The sequence below is a fragment of the Pezoporus wallicus genome, unplaced genomic scaffold (assembly GCF_028554395.1).
Source record: "Pezoporus wallicus isolate ANWC-B61680 ecotype Strahan unplaced genomic scaffold, APGP_CSIRO_Pwel_v1 contig_2384, whole genome shotgun sequence".
NCBI classification, from domain to species: Eukaryota; Metazoa; Chordata; class Aves; order Psittaciformes; family Psittacidae; genus Pezoporus; species Pezoporus wallicus.
In genome coordinates this window covers 5,324,249-5,336,596 of record NW_026640488.1, presented here as the reverse complement: position 1 = coordinate 5,336,596, position 12,348 = coordinate 5,324,249, and the positions used below count along the sequence as shown (strand labels likewise).

The 12,348-nt window shown below is 37.0% G+C and overlaps 1 protein-coding gene across 6 annotated transcripts in view; it reads left to right on the top strand.

Annotated features, from left to right (window-relative positions):
* MARCHF1 (membrane associated ring-CH-type finger 1) overlaps positions 1-7,250 on the top strand; it is a 158,552-nt gene extending 151,302 nt beyond the window's left edge. For all 6 annotated transcript variants that reach the window (XM_057419178.1, XM_057419181.1, XM_057419177.1 and 3 more), the window contains 2 exons: positions 3,915-4,062; positions 6,831-7,250. In XM_057419178.1, the coding sequence (XP_057275161.1) occupies positions 3,915-4,062; positions 6,831-7,132 (450 nt within the window). In that variant the 3' untranslated portion in view covers positions 7,133-7,250. The remainder of the gene's footprint in view (positions 1-3,914; positions 4,063-6,830) is intronic.
* The last annotated feature ends 5,098 nt before the right edge of the window (positions 7,251-12,348 follow it).

The following is a 12,348-nucleotide window of genomic DNA, read 5'->3' as shown; positions in this document are numbered from 1 at the left end:
CATTATGGAGGGTTTTTGGGGGGCGACTTGTGTAAAAGGTGTTGCAGTCTTCAGATGTTACAGAGGGTCTTGGCACACCTGTTCTGGCACACCCATTTTGTGGAGCATAATGGTGTTCATGCAATTGCTTGCATTTGCAAGACATTAAACCATCTGCATCTCTCATGATTTCCTGTCTGTGTCTGTATTGCTGTCAGGATTAAGGAATCTGTGAGTGAGGACAATCAGATGTACAACAGTGAAGGGGTGCTTCAGAGGTGGTTGGGCAAAAGCTAGTGTTTGGGTGTTTGTCTACAAGTTTAGAGTCTCAGTAATTTGTAAGTCATTATAAATGTCTCCTCTGGCTGTTATTGTCTCTTCTATTTCTTTTCTTCCTTCCAGTCTCTTTATGTGTATTAACATATGAGTTTCCAAGGAAAATTGCATTTGGGCACTTTTTTTTGTGTTATTTTTCTGTTCTTCGTGGCTCTGCTATTCTATCCATGGCATGTCAGGGTGTCATCAACCTGATGGTTGCACACTTTTTTGGAGTACTGATGAAAATGATAAAAGATGATGCATTTTATTTTACCTTGTTATCATGAATGTAGAACTTATGCCATGAGAACTGCAGAAGCTTCCAAATACAGAAGGGGTGAATTTCTGAGTGGTTAAGGAGGCATTGATATGCTGTGTGACATGGTAGCACCTGCCAAACTTATCCACATAACTTTTACTTGTACTTTAGGACTCAATATAGCTTAAAGGGGGTGATGCTTTCACTGCTCAATATATTGTGGACTTTGCTATGGATTTTCAAGCGATTTTTTATTTCCCTACCTATGCTTTTATCCAAGAAAGTCTGTGCTAACAGAAACAGTCAAATTTTTGATTTAAGCCAATTGCAAATATCCTCAAATCGTGAAATGCACTTTTTTTCTGCTCCAGGACAACATAAATTGTTGGCTTATCTACTAACATCAGTTGTCTACTAGAGAGTGACAGTGGTCATGTAGAACTCTCTGTTCTGCCAAGATAAAATACATGAGTAGGACAAGAAAATTGCCGTAGCTACCACAGGGATCACCAGGAGTAAAGCACAAAGTTTAATTGAACTTCCCCTTCTGAGTTCAGCCCATCATGACTAGAGTTGGAGAGGAGAACTGGGACTGCAGCTGGGGCAGGGCAGAACAAAAGCACAACTCTCAAGAGCTTTAATTTCTCCCAAGTACTCTGATCTCCCTGTGTCTGTGTGAGCAGGTCTCTAGTTCCTTTCTTGTATCCCAGCTGGGACTCTGCACAGTCCTCCAGTTCCATAATGACCCATGTCCTGGTGACCTCTCCAAGTCCCCTGCCAGCCTGCTTATTTCTGGTGGTAGACTAGACACACAGGCATGCTGTCTGGTGGGAGAAGGAAAGGGGCCAGCAAAAGGAATCAGTCAGGCAGGCCTTGGCTTGCTTTCTGGCTGGATCTGGTCACGGGATGTTAGCATAAAAGGTCTGCTTTAGCCCATTTCTGCTAGCTTCCTCTCCTGATATATCTTTCTTGTCAATCTCAGCAGAAGTCTGTGAGCTTATTCCTTTATTTACCTACCCTGCCTGTTGGTCATTCAGGTTTCTTTTTCTTTGCCACTTACAAAATGTTTGCATTTAGAGAAATGGGAACAACCTTCTTGTTTGACTTTAAAATTCCATATGCAATAGCTGTATTTGTCCAGGTGTTCAGATAGATACTAAAGCTTTTGTGTATGTTGCAGAGAGTAAAATGGTTGTAAGGAGACTGGAGGTATACATGACAGTGGAAATTTAGCTCAGAATCTTCTCTCCGGTAGACCAAAACACACAGCATCAGAGTTGAGACTGCAAAAAAACTTCTATTTATGAACACAGTTCATTCTTTATTATGTTCAGCTTTGATCTCTCACAAAGCATCCACAGGTAAATGAAGGGTTAAGGTAAAATCCCTTCTTCCATGTGGACAAAGACCACTTTTTCTTTGGAAAGAAAGCCTTTTGCAAGGCTTGAATTGAATTTTTGCTGCAAAAAAGATAAGTCTCTAGGTCAAATGCTGTGTAACCTGGCGACTGTAATGATATGATAAGACTGATGATAATGCCACAGTCTGTCTGCTCAATACTACCTACGTGAACTACAATGAATATAAGGTTCTGGGTTTTTTTGTTGGTTTATTTACTTTTTTTAATGCCTCCCATTTTCCCAGACTGCTGTACAGAACCCAGTAAGCTTAGTTTTCATTCCTAAGTAGATGTATCAGAAAATGAAGTATTAGCTAGGAAATAAACTGCTAGCACTGTCTCTTTGTATATAACTCAGGAAATATGTCAGTTCTTCTATACAGTTATTTAAGGCTTGTGATTGTAAAACTTTAGCAAGGGCTAGAAAATGCTCCAGAGATTTTGTTTTGAGGTGACAGCTCTGAAATGTGCAAGTTTAACTGCCACTAAAGACTGAAACTTGTTTGGTCCAGTAAGTACTGTTGTAAAACTAGGGGCAGGAAGAAGCATTTTTGAAAGTTAGCCCTCTTGGTGACATTGCATTAACATTTTAGGACAGTTGTGCTCCTTCAAAATGTGACAGGACAGCAAGCAGTAGTCAGACAAGAACTGCCATACTGGTTCAGGTTAAAGCGTAAACCTCTATCTTTAATGCTAACTATCTCCAAAACTATACATAAGCAATTTAGGGGAAATTTGCTATTTCCCTATAACAAACCAAAACAAAATATAAAAACCAAACTAGCCAACAACAACAACAAAAAAGCTCCAAAGCAACCCAAAACAAGGAAAACAAAGCCAAACTCATACCTTCAAAGCAAATTTATACCACCTCGGTGCTCTGAAGTGGCCAGTGGTTTTGAGCCAGGTTTAGCACCTGGAAAAGACTAGGAACCACTGCAGGAGTGCAGTAAAGGTATATGTAGGCAAGCAGCAGCTTTGCTGTGCCGGTCGTCTGTGCTGGGGCCTGCACACTGTAGCACAGTTCAGTCTTGCATGAGCACGACTGCAGGGAGGTGGCACTGTTGTACTGAGGTTCGTACTTGTTCCATGTATCAGATGCTAGCGACCGGCTCTGAGATTATTCATTGGAATTGAGGCATTTTGGTTTTAAATGTCATTCTTTCATCTGTTTTTCAATGTAAGCGTTTTAGTAGGGAAGGGGTTTATTTTAAAGAAGTGCTGAAAAAAACCTACATCTTCACAAGGAAGACGATTAAAAATTGGCCCAAAGAGTTGCATTGTTTAAATGCAGAGAATAGCTTATTTCATCTTAAAATAGCCTTAAGATAGGATTTATTGCCATAATTCACAGATGTATGATGGATTTAGGGCCATAATTCACAAACGTGTGCCTGGAAGACCCTTCTTGCATTACCAAGGCCAACTGCTTTCACGTACAATTATTTCCATGTAATCATCTTTTCGAGTTAATTGAATTTAATCCTCAATGCTATTGCATTTCTTATGCTCTTAATTTATGGGAAGTCTGTTCCATAACTGCATTCCTCTAAGTCTAAGCAACTGAGAATAGCTGAGAACAGTGTAAGTATTAAAAACTAAAGTCTGGGTTTTTTTAATTCTCTCATCACCAGAGGTGTGCATCAGGTAAGGTTAAAATGAATATTCAGCTTCTTACCTGTCTATTAACATGTTTTGGCTGTGCTGCAATGAGATTACTTCAGATGTCATTTGCAAGCAGACAGAAACAGAACTCTTGATTCCTCTGAATCTGTAAAAGTAACATCATTATGAATTTTACAGTGACGATGCACATACTGCTGTAATGTGTATTATCAAAATAAAAGGATTTGTTAATTTTATTAATTACTGCTTTTTTTTTTTCTTTTTGGTAGAAAGAGAATCAGTTTATTGTACTATTTTAAAATTCTAACTTTTATTTATTTTTTTTCATTACAGTGGGAGAAACTACAGATGACAACAAGTGAGAGGAGGAAAATAGTTTGTTCAGTCACATTCCATGTAATTGCAATTACCTGTGTTGTTTGGTCATTGTATGTTTTAATTGACAGAACCGCTGAGGAAATTAAACAAGGCAATGATAATGGTAAGTATCTTCTACCTTCCTCAGTCTTGTTGATAATGCAATGGATGGCTTTGAGAGGCAGGTATGTAACCAGTCACATTCTGTTCTTAAATGACAGCTCACTGATACATGGCTATAGCAATTGCTTTAATACAGAAGTAATGAGTGCATCAGTGTTAAAAGCTTGTTATGCCCTGCAGAGAGACCTCTACTTAGTGTAATCATTGCCATGGCTTAACTAGCCTGCTGTTTTTTCTTAGGTTAATCTCCCATTATCTAGATATTCTGAAGTTCAGACAAAAAGCTGAGTCAAATTCAAACAGCTCAGTGCAAGTTCAGGTCAAAAAATAGTGATTTGTTTATATTACCCACTTGAACCTTGATATCCTGTAAAACACGATAGAGCCCCTTCATCAACAAGCTTCCTTATACAAAGTTCCAAGAGACTGTGTTCCAGTTGTGTTAGTCCTTCATGTAGGACTTAAGAAATATGGAAAGCCATCCCTGCATCCTTTTGAATAGAATTTCATTGTGAATGCCGGTTGCTTTTATTTTGAGGGTGGTCAAACACTGGAGCAGAGAAGTTGTGGAGTCTTCATTTGTGGACATACCAAAAACCCAACTGGCCATGTGTAGCAAAACGTGTTTAACACAACTAGGTTTCTTTGTACCCTATGTGGAAACTGTGTTCCAAACTGAACTACTGTTTTCCATTTCAAATCTGTTTAGTCTTAAATTTAGTCTTAAATACGATCATGATGATAAAAGGCTTTTGAGTTTCTATCTGAATTAACTTTAAGTGCAGTAGAAGGACAAAGGTCTGTAGCTTTGTACTATGCTCTCAAGTTAACACAGAAAGCAAAACAGGCAGAGCTTTGTGCCTTGGTAAATATTTAATGATACTCCTGATGCTTGCCTTTCTTCCCTGTGAGAGGAAAATATGTAACAAGCCTCAGTAACTCACAGATGAATGTGTACTGTATAGTCTTGTTTTGCCTCCTTTCTAGATGGGTAGCCCTATTTTCCATCTCTCAAAAAAAATGGCCCTAAGGACAGGACTAGGAATGGCTTTGAACTTCTATTTATAAGTACAACTAGGTGATCCTACTCATTAAAAGGGGGAATGTAGTTCTGTGGATTAGCTGAATTCACACAACAAAACAGCTGACATGAATTTTTGTTGTTATATAGAATGCATAATAATCATATTAATTAATTCCTGGTAGGCTGAAAATATTTATGATTTCCATAGAATTCAGTGCCTACTAAATGTAACGGATGATTCTCCACCCTAAAAAGTGGACAGAGATACACCTTGAAGCTCCTTAAACCATGTAAAAATAACTGTTTACTGAAGAGAAGTCTATTGCCCCCATGTTGGCAGGGGTGATACTTTTACAAAATCAAACCTCTAGGAGGAAGAGGACAGGGAAGAGCCATATCTGTAGTTTGCTTTTCTCTTCATTATCTCTCTTCAAATGGGAAATGCTAGGAAAAAGACAGTGAACACAGGAGGAAAAAACACTTTATAAACACCTTTAGAGGAGAAAATCTGAAAGCCCTGAGCACTAGTACTGTTTGTTAATATTGTGTAAGTTTAAAAACCTCTTTTTAACATGTATCTTAAAATATTTAAAGGATTTGGTTTTTTTTCCTCCTTATGAAAGCATATGATAGAAATAAATGAAAGTGTAAACCTTGTCATTGGTAAAACTGTCACTGGTCAATAGAAAGGACAATTTAAAACCTATTTAAAATATTCTAAAATTTATATGGCACCACTGGAAGGGAATCAAGTTTCACATAAATTTGCTCTGCGTGAAGAAGCAGGTCTGAGCTTTACCTCTCCTAATAAATCTCAAATTTGTTAAAATACAGCAATTCTGGAATATACTGCATGATGCAAAATTCACTGTGCCATACCAGTTAAGCAACAAATGACACTTTCTGTATAACCATGGATGAAGCAGCAGCAGCACATCTTTAATTCTAAGAAGTGGAAGAAACTCTGAACGAAAGCGGAGCTGTTTATTCAGCCTCTTTCTTCTGAGCTCAGCACTCCAGCTGTGACTTGCCGATTCTAAGTGCCTTTACCCACTGATAGGCTTAGTCAGATGCTAACCGTACTGTTTTCACCTTTAAAAGCAAGAAAGAGACAGTGATATTTAAACCCAGTTATTAAAGGGGGAAATGAGAGAAAGAACACATCACTGTATATGACACCTTGGCAAAGTGTTCTTTGTTACTTCTTCTGATTCCAGGAACAGGGAATTGAAGAAAGGTTTGACAAACATTTTGTGAACAAATTTAACAAATACATAAGGATTTGTCTGTGGCAAGTTCAATTAAATAGAGTAATAGCAGTTTAGGCAGATACAAAGTGATTTCAAGGTCTTTGTATGCTTTCATTTTGCTGCAAATTAAAAAAAAAACCAGCACCATCACTTAATAGATTGTTACTATTTCAAAGTACTGCTATGACAGAGAACACTACAGCTATCAGTGTTACCAAGCATTATACTGCCTTTGTGCAAGTGGCCTTTCACTTATTATTTGACCAAATTGTGGTGAAGTCAGTTGAAAGTGGGAGGCAGATGTAGTTTCTTGTCGGGCCTATGGGACAGGAAACTGCTGTTATTTTCTCCTTGAGTCACAACTGTCCCAATAGCATGTACATACCCGGAATTCTTAGCAAGTAAGTGGCTTATTTTCAAAATATTTTACTGAAACTCAGTGCTTGATATTCAATATATAACAATGGTAATTTATATAAATGTTTTATTTTAAAGGTGTCCTTGAATGGCCATTTTGGACAAAACTCGTGGTGGTGGCCATTGGATTCACGGGGGGCCTGGTCTTCATGTACGTGCAGTGTAAGGTGTATGTTCAGCTGTGGCGCAGGTTGAAAGCCTACAATAGAGTGATCTTTGTTCAGAACTGCCCAGACACCACCAAAAAACTGGAGGACAAGAACTCTTTGTGCACTCAGACCTCAGATATCAAGGACGCAGTAGTGGTGCCAGTAGCACAGACAGGTACAAACTCTCAGCCAGAAGCTGAAGAAATGATGTCTGAGGTCATGCCAGTTTGACAGAGGCAGCACTGTTTCTTCCTTGCAGAATAAGGCGTAGTGTTTTGTACACTACAGATGCTAAAAGAGAGCAGAAACGACTGCATTTTTTTCAGTTAAAAAGAACAAAAAAAACCCACACAGAAAACAAAATCCTACAAGGAAAATGGATCCAGCAAAGCAACTTGTTACTGTATGGAATGTGACCGTTTGTGAAGTAGTTCCTCAATTAGTCACCAAGTGTAGTGAAAGTGGAAGTAAGTGTAGAAAGTGCAATAGAGAACAGGTTTAACAGACAATGCCAAACCAATGTGACAATAGTACTTTCTTTTTTTTTCTTTTTTTTATTTTACTTTAAATTTGATGGCTGGGAAAGTAGGAAGAGACCTGATAGAATCATTTTGTTTACAGAAAACAAAAACCTTTAATCTGTTTACTACTAAGAGTTGTGTATTTGCTATTTATCTTCTTAAAGATACACCTCAAGAGGGTACCAGTCAAGTTATATGCATTAACTGAAGCGAAGTACAAAGAGCTGTACCTCAGTACTCATTCTCTAAGCCTCATATGGTAACAAATATTCATGTGACTGCAGTGGAGCCTGAAAGTTTGGACAGCTGTGTCAACTGAGGATATTTGAGACATTTGAAGGGTAGTATTGTTCTGAATATGCCTGAATTTTTGAAAAGTAAGTAACTCCAACCAGCATAAACTCATGTCTCCATAAGCTACAGATATTTTTTTTAAGTACAGCTGTTTGCAGAACAAAAACAGGAAGGAGAGAATGTGTAGGTATGTATTTAGAAGAGCGGCTCAGCTGTTCATTTTGCTTTGTAAGAGTGAATTAGACATAATTTGGATGCACAAAGATTTGAGGCAGAACTATAAATTAAAAAAATGCAATTCAGTGAAGAACCACACAAAAGTAAATAGCATATTATCAAAGGTCTGAAAAAGGATGACACATAGGGAAGACGGAAGCCAATTTTGGTTTTATTTTTTAAGATTCATAATACAGGACAGTAGACGTAAGAGAATATACCTACATATTTTAACAGAACATTAGTTTTTATCTCCTTGTTCTGAAAAGTTAGCTTTTTTTTTTCCTGACTGAAAAAATAAATCAATGGTTTCCCTCTGTACAGGTAAACTTGAGGTGTTAGAGATTTACAGTTCAGTTAACTTCGTGTTTTGAACATCCTCATATAAAAATAAAGTGTGAATAGCATTAAAAGGTGCAATAGATAAATGAATGTAGATGTAATACTGTGTCCAACAGGGTGAATTATATATAAAGAGCCATTTTTGTGATTCACTTTTCATATCTGTGATGTTTACCATCAGGACACAACAGCAAGTATTGACCTGAAGTAGTTACGTACTGGCATGGACAAGTCTGGGGCCTGAAAGTAATGTATATTTAAAAAAAAAAAAAAAAGGATTAAAGTTGTTTTGCTTTTTTTTAATCTTTTATTTAGGTAAAGAAGGAAAAGCAAACAAGTAAATAAAGAACCAGAGTAAAGAGGCTAGGAAAGGACAGGTTCATTCAAAGAGGGAAATCTGCCACAATTACAAGTGGATATTCTTCTACAGAAGCCTTGGTAAATTTCCTCTTTACACACTCAAATATCTGTAATTAACTAACAGAATCAGTCCATTCTTGCAATTATCCAGGGTGCTGGGCCTAAAATGTATTAGAGTTCATATATTAGGCATTCCTTTGTGAATGCGTTCACTGGCTTAAGGCTCAGGGAACACTGGAAGTTGCAGTATTAGCAAGAAATGTGGCTTTTATCAGACCATTATGTTCTTTTATATTGGAATTGCTTATGTAATTTTGCTGTGACTAAGTGATTGTCATCTGGCTAGACAGAACACAAAATCCTGGGGCTTGAACAGGCCCTCAATACATGTTAATATTTACTGTAAGTTACTCCAGGTAAACTGGATTCATGTTCAAGTTTGGTTTTTTTTTTTCACATAACAACACATACTTTACATATAAAATAACTTCCCAGTTATACAATTTCAAATTAGAATTCTAGCAGCTTCTCATTTGAAATTACAAAGAACAGTAACCAAATAATTTCTCTGTTTGTAATTGTGGAGAAGGCTTCAGAAGGCCTTCAGAAAACAATTACAGTACTGAGGAATGCTTCATAACTGCACATGTTTAAAACAGCCTGCAAAGGCATGGTTTTCAAAAAGTGTAAATTAACTTGCTAAAAAGTAAATCTTAAATCTGAAGTCAGACACTTAAAATTACTAGCTGCATCTAAATGTTTGGGATGATGTCTACAATAAAACCTGATGAATCACATCAAAATTGACTGACAAGGAACATTATTATGGAAGAAAAATTAACAGCTTTATGAAATAATCAGAGATTTTCTTACAAAGTGACAGTAACCCTGCTTCCTTAGCCAGCTTGTTCTTTGACCTGCTATAGCATCATGACCCCATTGAAAATACATTATCCCCTATTTTGACAGTTTACTATAGACCAATTCACATTGGCTTTTTTCTTGAACAAGTATAAAATTTAACTCAAAAAAAATACCTGAGGCTTCTGTAGTATCCAACAAGATTACTGTACAGTTTTTAAAATATACTGGAGAGTTCGCCACAGAACAGACAACTTAACCTAAAAATTTTATACTGATGCCTTCAACTTCAAAATGCTATTTTGGCACTCATTTCAATTACATGTGCAACCAAGCTTAGAGTTAGTGAAATACAAGAACAGAGAAAGACTTCAGTTGAAACTCCTCCTCTCCCTTTGAAATATTAATTTGGATAGCAGGAAAAGGAGCAAAATGGGACACTGTCTGCTAAGACAGACAGCAAGTCTGCAGCTCAAAGCAGTCTTTAACCTTTTAAAGCATTACGGTATTAGCCTGTGCATCCCTTTATCTTCTTAGGTGCACTGGATATTCTAGAGCTTTCAGGGATTTCATGCAGGATTGGAATTTGCTTGTGAAGCAGGATGCTACCTCTTCAAGAGGGCAAGGAGCTATTCACACCACCATGCCTTGGATACAGGTCTGCATGGATAAGGTGCACAAATACAGACACCAGACTGCTACTTACCAGCCAATGTTTTTTCATTCCTACACAAAGCACAATTTTCTCTATCAATTTAATAACCACAGGATTCTATCCTGCAAAAAAACAGTATGCTGAAACTTTTAAGATACATTCTAAGATTTTTTAATGAAAATGACATATTAAATAAAGATCCATATCAAACTGCCTGTGTAGCCACAATGCATTCTCGGGCAAAGATGCTGGCAGTGGAATTTAGCCTTGGCTAAAACCACAAGGGCAGAACCTTGCGCTGAGCAGCCATTTTTACCAAAAGCAGCTTAATCTGCATTCTTGTTTAAAAAGTTTTAATGAAGGTAGGTAGAAGTAATCTGGTTTCAGATCAGATCTGGAATTTTAAAAATACTCTTAACCGTGAATAAACACATCTCCTGTTTTAAGTTACAAGCATTATGAAATTTATTTCAAACTGGCGTAAACATACCACTTTTGACTATCATAAGCATTACAAAGATTCTCAACTAGTCCAACTGTGCCATTCACACACTGCTCTGAAGGCAGTGTTTATTTTTGTTGTGTAGAAAAAAACAATAATTCCCCATCACCAGAACAACCCATTTATAATTAATTTCTAATAATGCAACGAAACTTACTGTAAGGTGAAAATATTTTACTGTGTATAATATTTGGAACTACGAGTTTGTGTTACTTGTTTAACTCCCTCTCTTTTGCAAAAGAAAAATTGTGGTTGAATGTGTACTGAAAGAGAGAAAATAAGGGAAACAAAAGTAATGTATCGCTTATTGTTGTGAAAAAAAAATGTATTTGTATTAAACAAATGACCTAAATTACTGTAGTATTCTACGTTTGTCACTTTTGTTATAGAGAGCATCACATGCTGAACATGAATTGTCAAGATCAAACTCTTGCAAGAAAGGTGAATAGTACACTCAGCTATGTACTTAATGTTGACAAACCTGCTAACTCAGAGTGGCAATTCTGGGTACCATGCCTTGGCAGAATGCTCAGGAAAATACCTCACAGTACAAAAACACTTGAAAAGAACTACAGTTGTTTAACTTGCAGAAGGGAAGACTGTGAACAGGCTTCAACTGGATAAAGAATGCCCAGAAACAACCTGTTTGCATCCATAGCAAAATGGAAAACTAGTATAGGGATTCAACTGTAGGAGGATAAAAGGAAAAATGCTTCCTAAGGAAAGCAGTGCTTTGGAATGAACTGTTTGTGTGACTGCGGAATGTCCAACAAGTTTTAAAGCTGGGTTAGATGGTTTAAAGCTAATCCCACCTTTGATTGTCAGAATGGATCCTGTTCCCCTTTTTATTATTTTAGACTTCTACTTTTCCAAAAACCCTAAAGATGCATTTTTTTTTAAATGTAAAGAAATATTATATGTCTGTATTATAAAAGAATCTGTACTTTCAGTCAGGTGTAAAACCAGAGAAAGTATCCTATCATCTCGATAAATACACAGTGTTCCAACTAAACTACAAATTTAGCTTTCTTAAGAGCATTGTACCCACCTACTCCATATCATTCCTTTACATTGTCAGCCTGGTAGAGAGTGGACTAAGTTTCAAAACTTCACAGTTCTAGCTGGAATAAGTCATCATATGGCTGCTAAGAATATACATTCGAAACAGATAAATGAGAGAATGTTCTAACACATTACATTCCCTACATCCAAGGCCAACAGATTGTTAATTTTGATAAAATTGTCCTAACTAGCTCACTGTGCAAATCAAAGATGGATTCACAAATCCCTACAAGACATAATACAGAAGAAACAGCACAACCAAAGGAGTTCTAGTAATAAAGATCTGTTCATTTTCATTTCTTAGCATATGGAAAAACAGAGCCAAATTTAGTTTTAGAATGAAAAGATGAGGGGTATATGTCACTATGCCTTCTTGCTTTGCACACAAATGTTCGAATCTCTTGATGGAGGGCACCGTTAAAACACAAAACACATTTCTGTCCAGTTTGCTCTCTATATACACATAAACACGAAAATGTGCTATATGGTATTTATTCACACTCTCCTCTTCTCCTGCCCCCCAATAAAATATTGAGGCTGCTATGCATGAGCTTTACCTAAAAGTTTTAAAAAAAGTCAGTTAACAAACAACTCGCCAAAAGTACTTCGTATGGTGTGCTATATTTCCACCGCC